This window comes from Notamacropus eugenii, chromosome 7 (genome assembly GCF_028372415.1).
Source record: "Notamacropus eugenii isolate mMacEug1 chromosome 7, mMacEug1.pri_v2, whole genome shotgun sequence".
Classification (NCBI taxonomy): domain Eukaryota; kingdom Metazoa; phylum Chordata; class Mammalia; order Diprotodontia; family Macropodidae; genus Notamacropus; species Notamacropus eugenii.
Genome location: NC_092878.1, coordinates 20,055,555 through 20,074,527, shown reverse-complemented (window position 1 = coordinate 20,074,527; position 18,973 = coordinate 20,055,555). Strand labels below are relative to the sequence as shown.

Here is an 18,973-nt window from a genome sequence, read left to right as displayed (position 1 = left end):
ATTCATAAGCAGACAAGGCCGAGCTACCTGCCCTGAGGTATCACATCATCACCCTTTGTAGTTGAGATGCTGGGAATAAATCCTGAGAAAATGTGAAAGAGCACATCTCTGGGAAGATTATAAGAAAATCTTATCCATTTTTCTGCTATTAAGACAAAGGCCTTTTCTCCTGCATGTAAGAATACATTTTTCAGCGATCAGAAAATGTGAAAGCCTGGCAAAAAATTATTAAGTAACAGCATCCACACATAAGAAACAGGTTTAGGAGATTGATGCCGAGACCTTCTATAGACTTCATCATAATTTCAAAATGGGCAGATTCTGGTCATTTAAAATATCATCATACTGTTCATTTTGACTTTAAATTGTGAGTCTTTTATCTAATATCTAACATTTTCTTTCATTATTGATTATTGACCTATAAGCTTATAGGTTTCTTAGGTATAAAATTACTGTTGAATTGTAAAGACTGTCTTGAAAAGAAAAGCAGTTCAGTCTGAGTGTCTGTGTGTGACGTTTCTGTATTTCATTTCTTTGAGGACTGGGTTACTATCTACTTGTGATCCAGGTAATCACTTCCCCTTTTCTGTGAATAACTCTCATGGTGGACAGTGTTTCTTTTGGATGAATTTGATTTGTGTTGGCCAGTTCTATTATTAACCACATGAAACTGGGGTGGGATTTAATTATTTATTTTTAATTTGAAAACCTACTAGATTGAATGATGTTTGATTTATACAGGCCCGCCAAAAACAGGCATCACATAAACCACAAGAAAATAACCTGATAAACGCCCTGACCTTCTAGCGACAAACAGTATGGCATGCATAGAAGACGACTGCATTGGGTGGAGGAGAGAAGTACGGAAGTGGGTAATTATTTGTAGCAGTGCTTTCACTGTTGTTAGAATGAGACAGACTCACAGTGGCAGCAGTCATTTTGCTGAATCAAAGTCCATGTTAGTCGCATTATACACTGCCACAAAAGGTTGTTAAGGCTGGTATTAGCATGTACCACTGAGGACATTGGAAGGACTCGATCTGTCACACTAAATCGCCTTCTTGCCCTCAACCATTGAAGTCTCCAGCTCCTCTGACATGTTCTTTCATTAATGGCCTGGCCTTGACAACTGATCCTAATTGCCTCTGAACCGCACTTCATGTATTATTGGTGTCTGCCTGCCCTGGTTCATGTCAACAAGCCACAGCATGCACAGGGTGTGCCCAGTGCCTTTTGCTGCAGTGATGCTCACATAGGCATGTACCTCTGAGGGTTGGTGGTCTCACTGGGAAGACAGTAGAAAGCAAGAGATTTTCCTGCCTTTTCTTAAGAATACTTTAATGTGAATTTGTGCTATGTACTTCTTAGGACTTATATAGTATCTCAAAAAAATATATATATATGTGTATATATATATATATATACATAAGATTCCATTAAAGTACAGATGTAAATGCAGACTAAAAGTTGCCCTTATTTTAGTCAGTGGATAAGTATGCAGTTATTTATGCTGAAAAGCTTTTCCAGCTTGAAACAAACCATACTTAGCAGTTCTCCTTCCACCTTTTAAAAAATGTATTTAACAATTCTGCTATAAATGAAAATAAGACAAAAACAGAAATATGTCTTCTGTTGTCTAGTTCCAACTTAGAAATGTCTGTTTTACCAAAAACATAAACTGGTACAATTTTTATTGGGATAATAAGTTAATTTCCTCCTTACTCTTCAGGTGCTCATTTTATGTACCAGGGAGAACACTGAGAAAAGTCCATCTAATTGCACAAAAGGGTTAAGAATTTTTATTTCCTCTTCACATTGACTTATTCACAAAGCACAGAACAGTTCAAATACATTTCACTTTCACATACCATAAAGTGAGTCATTTGCTTACAGAATTTTTTTTAATTTTAAAAAATGTCATTTGAGGTGTCTGAGATATTTACCGTATTTTTTTTTTTAACAGCCTCTCTGAGATTTAAAATTTGTATCATTCCTGCGACAATTTTTTACAATCACCTCTCTGAACAACAATACTGGGTTCTTTCAATCTTTTCATCCTTTTTTTATTTATTTATTGAAGGCAGTTTTCTTGGGAGCCTTTTAAGCACGCAAGTTCTACCAGTGATCATAAAAAATAAATCAGAGGAGCTCTTTGGTGCTAGGTATCATTTAGCCTAATCTAGACAGTGACATTTGGGCCACTAACAGCATAATCATGGTTATTGCTACAAATTGTCCCATGTTTGAGTTTTAATGTTATAAGTAAATTATGCCACAGGATAAAATATATGTTTCTTTGGGAATTCAACATGTTTATTTCAGCAGTGTGGCCACAGACGATCACAGCCTGTTGTCTTCTTTCCTGTACTCACATTGCCCCCTTCTGACACAGGGAAGAATTGTTTTGAAGTTCCTTCTTTTCCTCTTCCCAGAGGCATTTCTTCTTTTGCTTCCCAGGTTGATGATTTGCAGAGGAAAAACAAAATAAACCATGAAAAGAGCTCAAAACAAGAAATTTCATCCACATTTTCATGGAAACAGGGAAGTCAAAAAGCATCCAAAGAGGTGGTTTTGATTCTTTAAGATCCACAGCTAAGAGAATGAAGATGAACTGCTAGAGTCATTTGCAGTACTGTTTACCCTCCACTCCACCACCATCCCCCCAAAGTTCTTTGTTTTCTAGACCTTCGAGCTGTCCTTCTTGGTGGTTTGAGGTTTCTTGTCAAACGATTCTGCCAATTTAAAGTTAATTCTGGTTTGGAAGTTAGAAAGGCTGCCCGGCGGATGTAGGGCAGAGGTGGCCGCAGCTGGGATTAGAAGATGAAGGGGATGGCAAATGTTGTTTCACCATCATTCAATCAGACAACATGCCCTTCAGCAGAAGAGCGAGCACTCCTGATTCTTTGGAATTAGTGAGATTAGCATGAAATGCATAATGCAGGATGATGGAATTCGTCATAATTTGCATTGTCCTGGAAAGATGTGGTTTGATAGAGCGATGCATCTTGGAGCATGTCATGTCCCACGGGCAGGTCACAGAGGAAGCTTGGCAGAAGTAATTTTGTGATATGTGCTTCAGTTGTAAATGCCTCATAACCAATTTGTCACAAATAAAAAAAACAAAACATTGGAGGTCAGGAGAGTGGAGCGAGGTGGGTAGTTGCCAAAGAATCGCAAAATGTTGGAGATGCTTCCCTCCAATACATCAAAAATTCTGATTGTATGTGGTCAAATGACAATAGAATGAATTCCTCCAAAGAATTTTTTTTTAATTTTAGTAGGCTACTTGCAGTGAGTACAATCTTCTTCCATGATGTGGGAAGAGTAAAATATTACAATCTCTATAGAGATGCCTGTAAACTTTACTTATGAAAGCTGCTTAGAGAAATGATTAAATGCAGAAGCATTAAAACAGGTTTTCGGAGAGACTGTCTAACCTTGATAATGTTCCCAAACTACAGATAGAAAAGGATAATCAGTGTGTAGTTGACAAAACAGACATGACAGTGTTACTTATCTGCTGTGGCATTTCTGGAAATGGGCATGTAGAATTCAGACAGTCAAGGGGAATACACTTATTTACAGTAACATCTCAAGAGAAAAGGTCCAATGTCAGGAATTGACCATGGTTTATTTATGGACCACCTGACAGCAATACCACTATCTTTGATATTTAGAAATTTCTTCCGCCTAAGAACATTATAACTAGCGTTCATAGGTTATGTTATTTATCATTTCAATATCTGCTTCTACTTCAAGAAGACATTTTGCAATGTCTCCTTTATTTGTCTTTCTTTATACATTTCAAACAAAAGATTAATGCTGGCAGTTCAGGAACACTGATCTTTTATGACAGTTGAACATTTGTGGGTTGAGGGTCTAATAAGAAAATAAAGAAAGTGAAGAGTTTGAAAAATATGAAATGAAAATCATTGCTTGCAAGGATCAAGCTTACAATACAAATGCTTCTTCTTGTGAAAGGATTTGATAGTCAGACTACTCTTTTTCTCAGATGGTTATAATTGTAAAATTAGGTTTTTTTGAAAACTGAATTACCTTGGGGCACTGCTCAACATGAATAAATCTTTCACCACCCACTATCAGGAAACATGATACATGGGAAACTAATAATGACTTAAAATTAGAAAGAGATCAAGAACTGTGTGAAGTTTTAAGAAAGTATAATTTATAGAGTTTTGCAGCATAAAAGTAACTCTTAATAACATTGGTTCAGGCTATTTTAAATCATGTGTTCCTTTCAAAATAATAGCCCTTTTTATATATTTTTAAACCTCCTTGTCAATAGTCTACAACACTGATGTAGTTTTCAAAAATATTCTTCTATTAATCAAACTTTTATCAAATGTCAATGCAGAACAAAAGGTTTTAAAATTACTCTCTTACCTCATTATCTGTTAATTTATTTTAAAACATGAAACCAGGTTTGCTGGCTTGCTACTTCTCACTCCTGGACCATACCATTGTAATTACAATCACAGCTAGGTTACTTCTTCTGCCATGCTCCTTGTACCCTACGTTTAGAACTGACATTTCAGACTTCCTCTTTTTCTTCACTCAAACTTCTAACTTCAATATATCTTCCAAATCCTAGGATATTACTGTGGAAATCAAAGGCACCTGTTCCTTTCTCTGTGGTATGTCTTTGTTTGCCTTCTAAGCTCTCTAAGTAAAAGAAGTCACAGGTTTCTTAATTAATATGTCGGGGTCAGGGAAGTGAACCATTGTATTTTTTTAATAAAACTTGGAATATTTCTTAGTTCAGAAGATGCCCCCCAAACCTTAATGCACAAAAATGCTTAATTGCAAACTTCATCTCCAATTAAGAAGCCACCTTTGTCTAAAAGCAGAAGAATGAATTTTCGAGGCTCTTTCCTTAAATATTCTAATGCTCTCCCTAGTAAACATTGATATTGTCGTGTTAGCTTCAGCCTTGAGGCCTTGCCAATCAATCAGGAAGTATTTATTATTCACTTCCTGTTCAACTCAATAACTATGCCTTGGATACCTCCTCTGAGGCCCTGCCCTCAAGGAACTTACGAACTGTTAGGAAATGTACAGTATTTACAATATAAGGTATACACAAATCTTTCTTCTAAGAGGTAGAATGTGATGAACGCTATAAAAAAAGATACAGAGTGCTTAGAGAATACAGCTATTTTACTTATTCTTTTATATTTATATGTAGTCTTTATGTTTATTTATGTATTTCTTAAATTTGTGGTCCTCAGGGAAGGCTTTCTTGAGAAGGTATTACTTAAGCTGGACTTTAAATAATGGTGATTTGGACTGGGAGGGATGAATGAGAGCGGTTAGTTTTTCTAGTATCAGGATTGACATGAACAAAGGTCCAGAAGTAGAGAAGTTCAAGAAAGTTGAAAATCAGCAGACATCCAGTAGTCCATTTTTCAGTTTGTCTTCCAGGAAGATGATGTTTTCACACCTCTTCTGTATGCAGAGCACCTCATTCCACATAGATATCATCACACTTTTAATTATATGGTGACAAATTGACCCGTCTGCCTACCAAAATAGCATACCAGTTCATTAAAGAAATAAACCACCCCCTACCCACCTATCTGTACCCCAACTTGCTATGAAAACTGCCTCTGACCTGGCTTCTAACTTTTGATGAGTGCCTAGTAAAATTAATGTTCATATTGTAACAGAAGTGAACATATTTTTGTAAACACCATCTACTAAAATGTAGCTATATATGAGATATAGAAAGATAGTTACCAGTATTTTTGGCTGGAACACTGGCTAGAAGCCAGTCGGAGGGCACAGATTTCATATTTAAGTGGGGTTGAAAGGGGAGGGTGGTTGGTGATTGGTGTTTTAATGAGAGAGTATGTTCTTTCTCTACACATCTTCTCTCTCTCTCTCTTTCCCTCTCTCTCCCTCCTTCCCTCCCTCTCTCTCCTTTTCTTTCTCTCCCTGTCTTTCCTCCATTGCCTCCCTCCTTCTTTCCCCCATCTACTTTTTTAAAAAAGTATAGTCTTTTTCACAATTTTCCCTGGCTTCATTTGTAGGCATTTTTGCCTCAGATTATTAGTGGGTTTTGGGTTTTTTTCTACCACTTATTAGGTTCAATATCTGTCTGTCTGATCTAGGTATTACTACCAGCATATCTTTTTTTGAGTAGGTTAGAGGTGCCTTTATGAATACACATCACTGTTAGCAACGGTGGTCAGGACAGAATCAAAAACCCAATGTTCATTGAGTGAGTTTGTGATTTAGCCATCAACAATACAGCAGGAGGTCCATCCTACAGATTTGGGGACAAATGAGCAACTTGTTTAGTTATCTGGATTATCAGCTAAAAGAGCTTTTCTTCCTTCTACTGAATTAATTTCCAAGACTTCTATACCTACTATTAATTTACAGAATTAAAAGAATCATTGATTAGTTTCTATTGATAGTTTATTGCTTTAATGAAAGACTATTTGCTACCTCTAAATGCCTTGAGGAGCTGTTGATGATGGAGAATAGCTGCAGAAGAAAAAATCCTGTCTGGGAGTAAAATACATGCTGTATTTTAGGCAGTTTCTGTCCTCTAGGGTTGCTTCTTTAATGCCCCTCCATGTACATAGGTATTGGAGGACTCACCTATGAATTTTCCTTTTATTATTTCTGTCACAGGTTTACTTTCATTTAATACAAAAGTTGATGTATGAATTTGCTCCAGGCTGAAACTTGACATATAAGTCCTAAAGTCCAGCACTAGGTAGATTGAGACTAAATGTGACTTCGCTCCTGTATACAGCTACCACTTTCAATCTCAAGAAAAGAATTAAAGGAATATGTCTGTCTGACTGTTCTGAAGTTGTAAAATAAATAAATAAAGGCAACGAGTTCGCATTCTCTTTTTGCTATTCATTAATTTTTAAACCACTATTTTTATTACCTAGAAATTTTTGCAGGCTGTTAGTCCATGGTGTAAGTAAATTCCCTTGGAGTATTTCAGAATAAAAATTTAACAAAATGCCTACCATCTTCCTGTTTTTTTAAAAAAACAGCACTTTACTTGCTGCACATACGCAGTAATTTTTTCCCCTCTTGAGTAATTCAGAAGGACTTTTTTTAGGTATATATTATGTGGAAAAGATATTATTTGTAAATACATAATAAGATCATATTGCGTATTGATGGTAAGATAGGGGGTGCCATGGGGCCCTCAAAGAAGCTGGTGAAAATACATAGCAAATGATGGATGAGAAATGACAGAAGTGAATTCTACTAGTCTGACAGAGGGGGCTGTTAGATAGGACTTGAAAGAGGAAAATCTCCATATGGACAGGTACAGGACTATGACAAATAAAGAGAATGCGGTTTTTTGTGCCTTCTTGGATTGAGGAAAATCTAAATCAGAGGTTACATGTGATGAAAAAAACATAACCTCTTAGATCACCACAATGCAAACGTAGAGATAGAGGAATATCACTAATTCTATAAACACAGATACAGCATCATTACCATTTCCATACTAATCGACATTTACATAACCCTGTAAGATCTACCCAGAACTCTGCATGCATTATCTCCTTTGAACCTCTCTCCAACCCCATGAGGTAGGCACTGCAGATATTGTCCTCCTTGTACAGATGAGGAAAGGGAGGCTCGTTGAGATTCAGTGATCTGTCTGTGGTCACAAAGTTAGTAAGTCATGAGGCAGTATTCAAAGCTAGGTCTCTCCAGACACCAGGCCCACCATTTCTCTTACTCTCCCATGTAAGCAACTTATCTGGAACATGGAAAATAACTAATTATCCAGAGCTCTCAACAGTAATTAGTAATCAAAGAACAGTCTACATATGCCCTTTGCTCAGTTATCTTATATTTCCTTGGTGAGAAGTATGACTATTACTTTGAGGATGTATTTAAGGTATTTAGTAGTATAAAACTGTAATGATTCTGGAAGACGACTCAAAGTTGAGGGGAGTGCAGTTGAATTGTGGGTAATCAAAGATAGTGAAACTGATTGTGTGAGCAAGGAAAGGTGTAATCAGCCATTGGCCTCAGGCTAGAACATCATATCTGTATGACTCTACAATTTATAAAGCTATGTGATCTACAGTGTTTCACTTAATACAGGAAGCCTATGAGATTAGGACCACAGGTTTTCCTCCATTTTATAGATGAGAAAGTGAAGGCTCAAGGGGACCGGTTGATTTGCCTAAGACCACACAAACTGGTGAGTGACACGATCAAAACTCAGACTGAGGTCTTCTTCCTTTGAGCCCAGTGCTGTTCCTGTTAGAGTCCATTGCTGTGTCAATGACCTCTGATTGCAAATGAATTGAGACCTAAAGGCATCCTCCATACATGAAGCAGGAATGTAGTATCACCCAGAAGAGATCCTTCACTTTGGGGGAAAAAAATTAACACATATTTTCTAGACATTGACCAGATTGGATGTGATGCAAGGAAAAGCTTCAGGGAGAGATGGCTTCTACTGTCAAATACATGTGTCCCCTACTAAGACAAGGTACAGATCCTTACTTAAAAACAAAAGGTGAAGAAGCCTAACTTCATAAGAAGTTTAAGTCAGCCTTAACAACCAGCTAGGGAATATGTTTGGAGCAAGTGGAACAGTTAGTTACAAAGGAAACAAATCAAGGACAAGGGCAAGATTTCCAGCCATTCTGAACTGTGGTAGATTCCTAGCAGGCCTTGAGGCAAAGGAGAGAGGATGCAGTAACCAAAACAAGAACAGTACAGAAAAAACTGAAGCTAAGGGAGAAATCTTCCTCAGCTGGAAGGCTGGAATATCTGATGGGCAGACAAATAAGCACAACCCTAAGCCAGAGGAGATAATCCCTGGAAGGAGATTAGTTTGTGATTTGCAGCTGCCATCGTAGGTGTGAGGACCAACACACCTGAAGAAGACTGGGGAGAAGAGGGATGGTATCTAAACTTGGTGGCTGATGCTAGGCAGGTGGTAGCATGGTGCAAAGATTAAAACCAAAAATTAGTCTGCTAATGAGCTTCCAGTCTGGAGAACTAGGTAAGGGAAGGATTCTGCATTTCCCAGCAAAGTCAAATGAGGAGGAGATCAACAGAGCAGCGGCAGTGCTTTATATAAAGATGATTTGCTTCCTCTTTAGATTATAAGCACCCTGAAGGCATGAACTCTCTTTTCTCTCTCTTTGTGTAGCTGGTGTTTACCACAGTGCCTGGCACATAGTAGGCAGTTCATGAATGTTCATTGATTGCTTTTTATAAAGAATCCATTTTAACCAGTGGAAATGATGGTGTGTGTTAGCCCAGCACATTTAGTTAGCTGTAAATGTGGACAGAGAGATTCTGGGAAGGACTGAGGTTCCCACCAAACTTAAAGCCCAGCTCTGCTTTTGACTGGGAACTTGAGTGGCTTTTCAAAAGAATGCCTCCCAAATCAGGTTGAAAGCAAAGAAAAGAATGGAGTCGTTGTCAGGTAATTCCACCTATGGCTGTGCATTAGCTTGGGTCAGCAGATGGTATCCTGTAAATGCCCCCATTTCAGTTCTTTTGGGTATTTTTTTGTTGTTTCTTCTTTGCTGAACTGAGACGAAGGATAGGCAAGTTAAGAAGCCAAAACTGAGCCAGACCTCAAACACGCATTAGCTATGTCACCCTGGGCAAGTTACTTAACCTCTGCCTCATTTTCTCCAACTGTAAAATGGGAAAGATAGCAGCACCTAATTCACAGGGTGATTATGAGGGTCAAATGATATGTTATTGATAAAGTACTTTATCATAGAGTAGATGCTATGTAAATGCTTATTCCCCTCCCCCCAACTAGAGGGGCACAATAAGGTGTACCTTTTCATATTAATTTGTGTGTGTCTCTACACATAGGTATTTATTTTGCAGTGTATAGAATGTAAGCTCCTTGAGAACAGAATCTGTCTCAAATTTATATTTTGTGCTCCCTAGAACTTATAGTGCCTGGTACATAATAGGCACTTAATTATATTAATGATGATAATAACTAATATTTATATAAATCTTTTAAGGTTTGCAAAGTGCTTTAAAATACTATCCCATTTTCATAACCCTGAGATCTCGGTGCTATTATCCTATTTTATAGATAAGGAAACTTGAGGCAGAAAGAAGTTACCTTACCCAGGGTCACACAGCTAGTCATTGTCTGACGCTGCCAGCTAAGATGTTAGAGTCTTTGCAGTCTGCATCATTGGAGAGGGTAGTGCCCATTATAAGGAAATAACAGTCCTCTTGAAGAGGTTCTAGGTGTCAGCAGAAGAGGTTCTAGGTGTCAGTGGAACAGGAAAGAGAAAGTACACTTAAAGGAGAAATTCTCAAACTTTGTTCTTTATCAAAGGTCCCTTAAAAAAAACAACTCTAGTCTTGTCTGGGTAAAACTAAACTGGAAAGCAGGAGGGTTTTGTTTTCTTTTTTGTTTCGTTTTTCCCTAACACCTCAGCCAAGGCTGTTAGAGAAATGTAGGTGTGCCGTGTGTTAGCAATTGTTTGCCGTCAGAATGGAACCGGATCACTTCACATCTGGGGAGAGCCCCAGTGGAGCTGGGCTGGCGGGCCTCTGGCCACAGTGCAGAAGACAGCATCTCCTTCCCATCTGGGCCTCTCCTCATACTTTGTGTCTCATATTCTGTACTTCAGCAACACTCAGAAAAGTAATAAAACTTAAAGACAACACTTCTTATAGTATGTAGTTGATAGATAAGGCACTTCATTTCATTAGCCATGACGGACATGGGCTTGGATGGCAGCTGGGTTTATGAACAGTTGAATAGAGAGGTTGGGTATACACCTCGTTGAGGTTTAAAAACAGAAACCAAAAAGGAAGAAAAGATGTTCTCACAAAATTAACATGTTGTTCCAAGTAAAGTCACTGAGAGGATTCCCTCATTTGAAAAAGGATCCTGAGAAGATTTGTGAGATGCCTATAGGAATGATAAGTAGGCCCCGTATGAGGAAATAATAAAAGATTTGGAGTGGTTTTCCTTAGAGAAGAGGAGGCTAATGGAATAACATAAATACTGTAGCATTGTTTCCAGCTATGTGAAGAATTTTTTATGAGGAGCATGCTGACCATGTGTTCTAGGTGTCATCAGAATGAGAAAGAGAAAATACATTTAAAGGAAAAATAGAATGTTTCATTAAACATGAGGAAGAATGTCTTGGCTATCAGGGTATTAAAATGCTGATGTAGACGACTATTGAGGAATCTCTGTCCCTAAACATCTTTTAAGAGAAATTGAAAAATTATGTGGCCTGAATAGTTTATAGATTAATCTAAGTGAAAACAGTTGAACAGATGATATCTTAAGGCCCCCTGCATTTCTACCATTCCAAGACTCTATGAATGTGTCCTACTTAGGAGCTAATTACCTATTTTCTCCACGTCTTTTATTTGTTTTATGCTCCTCTTACTGCCTCCCAGGAGCATATTGCATGCCACTCGTTAGTGATGCCAACAAAGGATGGAATACAGTGAAGAACCCATTCTACTGATACCACTTGGGGGCAGTTTTTCCCCCCTGCCTTCATTTGTATTGTATTCTGTCTACTTTATCTTGAATAAATTGTTTTACATTACAAAAGAAAAAAGTGATAAATAGGAGCCAGGAATCGTATGAGATGTTTGCTCTGCAAAGAATGAAGCCTCAAGTCCAAATGTCCTTTCAATTTCCCCAGTAAAGGCCTCCCTAAAATTACCAGATGGAAGATGATGGAGATTAGCCATACCGTTATTAAATTAAACAAATAGAAAGGCTGAGTGGTACTTAAATTTATGTCCTTTAGACCTCTCATTTTTGGTTTTGGCATAACCAATTTGCCATGAGATTTGGAAGAACCTGTACTATCTCAGTACAAAAATATCCATAAACATTTCTAGATGTAGAATATGCTTCTTATTATCTGTTTCTCTCAGCATTTAGCATAGAGCCTCATCCACAGACAAATATTTATTAAAATTAAATTTCCTTATGATTGACAGTAATAAACTTGACCATTTTTTTGATGGAAACCAAGCCAAATCCTTCTAAATTGGTCCACAAAATGGAATATTTTAATTCACCTTGCATGGGTTGCCTAGTTTCATGTATAAACATTATTGCCTTCTTCTTAGTCTGTCACTTTCTATAATGATCCTTCAAGAGATACCGCTTGCTATATGTTCTTGGGTACTCAACTTCTCTGGACCTCAGTTTCCTTATCTGTAAAATAAGGTTATACTGGATCCTCTCTAAAACCGCTTTTAATTCTAAATCTGTGATTCTATGTTTATACAGCCTTCACAAAACCTTTCCTTGCTAAAAGAGATCCATTTTAACTTAATTAGTTCAATAAAATATTCCTAAGTGCATGTGTTGTTCAGAGCATTTACGGGCTAATCTACTCTATTGTATTTCTTTTTGGTTGCTGTTTTTGTTTAGTCATGTTGTTTCAGTCATGTCTGACTCTTCATGACCTCATTTGGGACTTTCTTGGCAAAGATTTTAGAAAGCTTTACCATTTCCTTCTCCAGTTCATTTTACTAACAGTTAACTGATTTGCCCAGATCACAGAGCAACTAAGTGTCTGAGGCCAGATTTGAACTCATGAAGATGAGTTTTCCTGACTCCAGACCTGGCACTCTACTGTGCCACCTCTCTGCCCTTGCATTTCTCGGTATTTGTGTAAGAGTCTTTATCTCCCTTATTAAATTATAAACCCTTAAAGGGTAGAGACTTTCTCATTTTCTTCCAAGGCACCTTGAAGTAATGAACACTCTATGAGTACCTGTTAAATGGTCACTTGTCTGTTACTTTAACTACTTCAAGTTCAGTCATGCCGTTGATCTTGACTTCCATTTTGAACAGTGCCTCCTTGAAAAACCTATTTTAAACCTCCTTTAGGGTGTTAGGTTCATCATTTTCAATTTTGGTTCTTAAAGTTTGTGTTATATTAATGCTTCTTTTCTCTTAAGATATTTTAATTTTGTTTCTTTTTTTATGAGTTCAGTTTAACCAACTTTAAATATCTGTTATGCTTATTGCCTGTGCTAAGTCCTAAAATACAAAGATGAGAAGAGGTCATACAATTGGGAGATTGAAAAGGGAGTTATCCCTTCTAGCTGGGAACTTCAAAGAAGGCTCATTATAGAAGGGACACATCTTCCATACCTCAGCAAACATTTACATTTTTGTCCTGAGAAAATCTTAATGAACACTGTGGTTTCAAAAAATGATGTAAATCCTCTTCATACAAGTACATGGTAGAGTTGGCTGTGCCATGTGAACATCAGTGACTTGCATATAAGAAAACATGCAATAGTAGAATTAAGGATGCATAGGTCTGAAAAGGTACTAGGCATGGAGAGCAAGGAAGAAGAAAAACCCGAATGTTGCACTGGAATCACTGAAATATTCGAACAAGGAATATTCCTATACATTGGCTAGATTCTTTATGGAAGATTTACAGAAGAAAATGGACAAGAATCCCCAGAGGAGAAGCAAGAGTGGAATTGCCATCTACACCAGTTGTAGTCTTCCCCTACTAATAGGATCATAAAATTTTAGAGGTAGAAAGAACCTTAGAAATCTAGTGAGAGCCCCTGAAATCTGGAGGAGATAAATTACGTGCCCACAATTACATAAGAAGTGACAAAGCTAGGATTCAACCTCAGATCTCTTGGTCCCACCTCCAGTGGGATCTTGGTTACACCCTTCTTCAAACATGAGCGGCCGCTGTGGAGCAGTAAATAGAGAACCGTCCCATGAGTAGAGAAAGCCTTGACTCAAGTCCTGCCCCTGACATACCAGCTACGTGATCCCAGGCAAGTCATTAACAAGTCAGGCAAACTGAGGTTTGAGGCAAACTGATTAGGAGAAAAAGTTCTCTGACAGTTTCCTATATCAATGAAATCATATAATAATAAAATCTGAAATGTTAGGGAACTCTGAGATCCTCTAAAATAATAATAGCAATAATGATGTGGGCATTATTGTTCAGTCATGTCCAACTCTTCATAATCCCATTTGGGGTTTTCTTGGCAAAGACACTGGCGTGGTTTGCCATTTCCTTCTCCAGCTCATTTGACAGATGAAAAAACTGAGGCAAACGGGGTTACGTGACTTGCCCAGGGTCACAAAGCTGGTGTCTGAGGCCACATTTCATGTCGTGAAGATGATAACCTTCCTTATTCCAGAACCAGCATTTTGTCCACTATGCCACCTAGCTACTTGATATAGGTATACCTGATACATAAATAATATTATAACACATTAAAGTTCACAGAGAGATTTATTGACAACAAATAGTTGAGGTGAGGATTACACATGTTTTCATCATTTTAGAAATGAAGAGACTGAGGTTCAGAAATAATCATTGATGTGGATAAGATCATATAACTATTAAATGTCAGGGTCAGAATTCAAGTCTGGAGCACTTTATACTGTATTCTGCCAAAGTTAAGAACTGTATTTGACTTGCTGCACTCCTAGACTCAGAGTTCTGTTTATAGCAGCAAATTCAAATTTGGGGACAAAAAGAGGATGTTAAATATCTTACCATGGAAACTAGCCCTTTCTTTCCTGTAGCCATGATTAGCAGTCGTTTTCCAAGAATGGTCAGACCTAGAATAACCTCTCTAGATCTCTGTAAAGAAAAGAGATGTTAAAAAAATTAACTTATATGAATGCAATGGATAGATCCTGACAACTTCATGTTGCCTCATCAATGTAAGAAGACACACTAAATCTTTCAGGCTATTAGAATACATTGGGGCAAAAATGTAAGAAATATTCTCTAATGACCTATTCTCACTTTCCTAACAAGAGCTTCCACCACTTGAATTGTTAAACCAGACTCCAAAGTCAAGTCTATATTAAAAGATTACTTACCTTATACCTGCCTAACTGACAGAATAATACGTATGGTTTCCTGTTACAAAGTGCACGAAGGCATAAAAAGATTAGCATCTATCCCTGTTTCCATCCGAGAGATGAGCCGAAAACTCTAGACTTCCAGATCTTCCCTTTCATGACTAGAATTATCTTGCATTTAAGGGATGATACAAACACCAACCTACCTGACAAGATTAGCTAAAATGGATGTACTCTCCTCACGATATTGTTTCTCTGAAAACGACCTTCTACTTCAGCACTGCACAGACCTGGAGATTTATAGCTGGTGCCTTTATTTCCATTATTTCTTTTTTTTTTTCAGTTGGTCACCACTGTGTTTACCTTGGTTGATGCCACTGGATACAGTGACTCCATCCTTTGTTTTTTGTCTGACCCTGCTGATCGCTTTCTGCAATTCTGTTAACATTTTTGAGAGATTAGAAATACAGCCCTGGCAACATAAAATAGAAGTGAAGAATACAGAAGGTTATGGTCCTGAAATCCATTGAAATAAATGTATTCATGCTGGCTGGAAGCTTTGTTGCCTAAATAAGGCTTAGCATCCCCTAAGAAAGATTGTGCTTTGAGTTCTTAATCAGGTCTCTCGGTGCTTCTTTTCCTCACTGCCTATAAAGGAGTGCATATAGATTTCTTTGGTTAAACCACTTTTATACCGTAAATTTCAATTCATCCAATTTTTCCTGACCTTTAATAAGGAATTTTAACTGATACCTAATGAATTTAGGTACCCCTTTAGGTTGCACTTTCCCATTTATGTTATAATCCTAGTTATAAATACAACCTTGATCTCCAGTTTTGGAGTCTACATGGGAAGAAAAATAGGAAAGATTTGGAATTAATCCAGAGGAAACCAGTAAAAACAAAGAACTGTAAAAATCATTATATGAGAAAAGACTTAAGGAATAGGAATTATTTAACTTAGAGAGTGAAACCTAGAAGTAGACTACTTAGTGATGCCCTGCAAACTTATGGGACAAGTTTTTATTTGGCTAGTATGCATTTTTATAGGAGATAGAGAAAAACTAATAATTATAGCTCCAGTTCCTGTCCCTGTTTCTATACTGTTTTGTGATATATGAGTGTGTGTATGTGTATGGGGATCTATGTATATGTACATACACACATCTATAATAAACATTGTCTTATTTGAGGTTTACAACATCCTTAATAATAATGTTCCCATTTTACCAATAAGAAAACCCAGACTCCAAAACATGAAGGTCACCTAGTAATTGGCAGAACCAGTGATTAGAACACAGATCTGCCAAACCCTACATTCTTTGCATTGTGTCACACCAGCTGTAGACTTGAGTCTAATGATAATAACCACAAATGAGGATCCATGTTAGTAAGATCAAACAGTCCAAGAATGAGAGGTAGGAAAGACTTTAGAAGCTGTCTAGCCCAACGTCCTCACTTTATGGGTGAAGTAAGGTCAAGCCGCCCTTCTCACTATGCTTCACACACAAGAGTCTGCCTCACTTCTCCATGACTTGCCACTTTTGCCCCATGTCTAGAATGCAGTTCATCTTCAACTCTGCTTATTAGATTCCCCTCTTTCTTCAAGTTTCTACTGAGGCACTGCGTTCTACATTAAATCTTTTCTGGCTTTTGGTTTCTGGCTTGTGGTGTTGAAGTTGCAATTTCTTTCAGTCATCCCTAATCTGGGTTCATCCAAAACACTGGAAGCCATCCTGCAGCATACAGGCCAAGCCTCCACCTTCATCACCACTGTGCTACCCAAGGTTGACCGTAATAAAATTAAAGTAGTGTTTTTAAGATGTACTGATGAAGAAGTTGGGGATGACATTGCCAAAGCCACTGGTGACTAGAAAGGGCTAAGGATCACAGTGAAACTTACCACTCAGAACAGACGGGCCCAGAACAGACTGGCTACCTCAACCTTGATCATCAGAAGCCTAATCCTTTGGGACAGAAAGATGCAGAAAAATATCAAACACAATGGAAACATTAGTCTCAAAGAGATTGTCAACAATGCTCGACAGATGAGGCACCAGTCCTTTGCAAGAGATCTCTGTGGAACTATTAAAGAGATACTTGGAACAGCCCAGTCTGTAGGCTGCAGTATTGATGACAGACATGCTCATGATGTCTTTGATGACATCAGTAGTAGTGCTGCGGAATGCCCAGAAAGTGAAAAGCTACAGAGAAGACTATTGAAATAAATTAACATTTGACAAAAAAAAAAAATTTTCTAATACCCCTAGCTGCTGAATGACTTCCCTCCCTACAACACCTTGTATTTGTGTGGTAGTCTAGATATATTTATATATGTAACTCTCATGACAGAGTGTGGGCTCCCTGAACGATCAGAGACTGGTTCGTTTGAATCTCTAGCACCTAGCACAGGATTTGGCATATTGTGATAGAGACTAATCATTTCCTTAGTAGAAGGACATCCCAGATAAGGAAAAATCCTTTACCAGCACAGATCCTCATTCTTTGTAGTTTTTATAGTCTTAAAGAATTGCCAAGACACTGGAAAGTTAAGTGATTTACCCAGGGTCATAGAGCCACTATGTGTCAGTCAGGACTTGAATGCAGATCTTTCGGCTTCAAGGCCACTGTGTGTTCGGGCTAATGCAGATAGTTGATACCTAACAAGTATGTATTGGTTGATTGGTTGATTGATCTTTCTCTGAATGTCTTCTAAATCTACTTCTCCAGACTAGACCTCTCACTTCCCTCTAATCCATCATTCCCATTACTTTATATCCATGTGGATGTCCTAGTTACTTCACATTACTTTCCAATACAACTCTGCTTTCCAATCATTCATTTAGCTCATATTTACTATGTACAAGGCACTATGCTAAGGAGTATAGGAGCATAAAATTGAATAAGACATTGGCCTTGACCCTTATATGTTTGCCATCTAACAAAGGAGATCAGACATATTTAACTCCAAAGAAAGTTATCATTTGTAAAATATTTAAATGTGGTACATAGCGTGATGAGGATTTGGGGGGCGGAGGAAACATTATTGGTTAAAAGACTCAGAAAACTTTAGGAGGAGATGAAGTTTCATCTGAACCTTGAAAGAATAGGTTTCATTTCAGTAGACAGGAGGAAGGGACTCTCTGCAGAACATTTGAGTAAGTTTGGTTGATCCAAACTTAGGGTACATGAAGTGAAAAAAAGTGGATGGAGCTAGATAATAGACAGTCTAAAGATTATTTCAAGACTAGAAATCTTGAATATCATCTTTGATTCAGCAAACATTAGGTGCTTTCTGTTTACAAAGTTCTTTACTGGGCTCTGCTTCCTTTCTCTCCTTTACACACTGTAATCCTTGATTTCTTCTTCTTCCCCTACTTCAGTCCCTTATTCCATTGCCAGATAAACCTTCTTGAAATTCCTTTTTGGGATATGACTCCCTTACTTAGGACCATTCCATGTCTGTTTGCTCACTTTAGCTTCACATCCAAATCACTGCCTGACTTTCAAAACTTCCCATGATTAATAATACCGAGCCTGATTTCAAAAGATGTGAGAAGTGACAAGTCAACCTGCTATTCTAGACCTATTCTGACCATTATAAAAGAACTGATTACCAAAGTAGAAATTACAGGAACTGGGGAAGAAGTGGTGTGATTCATTTGGTTATAGGCTTAAAAGAATCCCTAGACATTAGAAATGTAGATTTCAGATAGTTTAGAGAAAGAAGGATGAATGTAATCCTATTAGATGAAAAGTATTCTAATGGAAAAGAATGGAGTGAACTGTCTAAAGAGGTAAAAGTGACTGCACTGGAAACTTAGAAGGCAAATCAGACTTTTTAAAGGCAGATATAGAAGACTGAGGTAAGGACTTGAGAATGAACATGAGTGACATCAAAATGCTTATGGATCTATTAACTGATGGATCCCATAAAATCAGGAAGGCTAAAGTCCCCCCAAAAATTGAAGCATGCAATGAATGGTAAGGACGACAAAAATATTTTTAGCTGTATCATCAGCAGGAAATCAAATAAGGAAAAGGACCTCTGCTTGCAGCAGACATGGATCAGGTGATAGAGAAAAGGCAGAACTGCTCAACTACTTTCCTTTTTACTTTTTC

The 18,973-nt window shown here is 37.7% G+C and overlaps 1 protein-coding gene across 6 annotated transcripts in view; it reads left to right on the top strand.

Moving 5' to 3' along the window:
* DPH6 (diphthamine biosynthesis 6) overlaps positions 1-18,973 on the top strand; it is a 479,427-nt gene that overhangs the window by 304,349 nt on the left and 156,105 nt on the right. Inside the window, exon 13 of one of the 6 annotated variants that reach the window (XM_072623002.1) lies at positions 742-18,884. The exons of the other annotated variants lie outside the window; for them this stretch is intronic. Coding sequence (XP_072479103.1) covers positions 742-807 — 66 coding nt within the window. The 3' untranslated portion in view covers positions 808-18,884. Of the gene's footprint in view, positions 1-741; positions 18,885-18,973 lie in introns of those variants that run through there. 6 annotated transcript variants of the gene reach the window in all.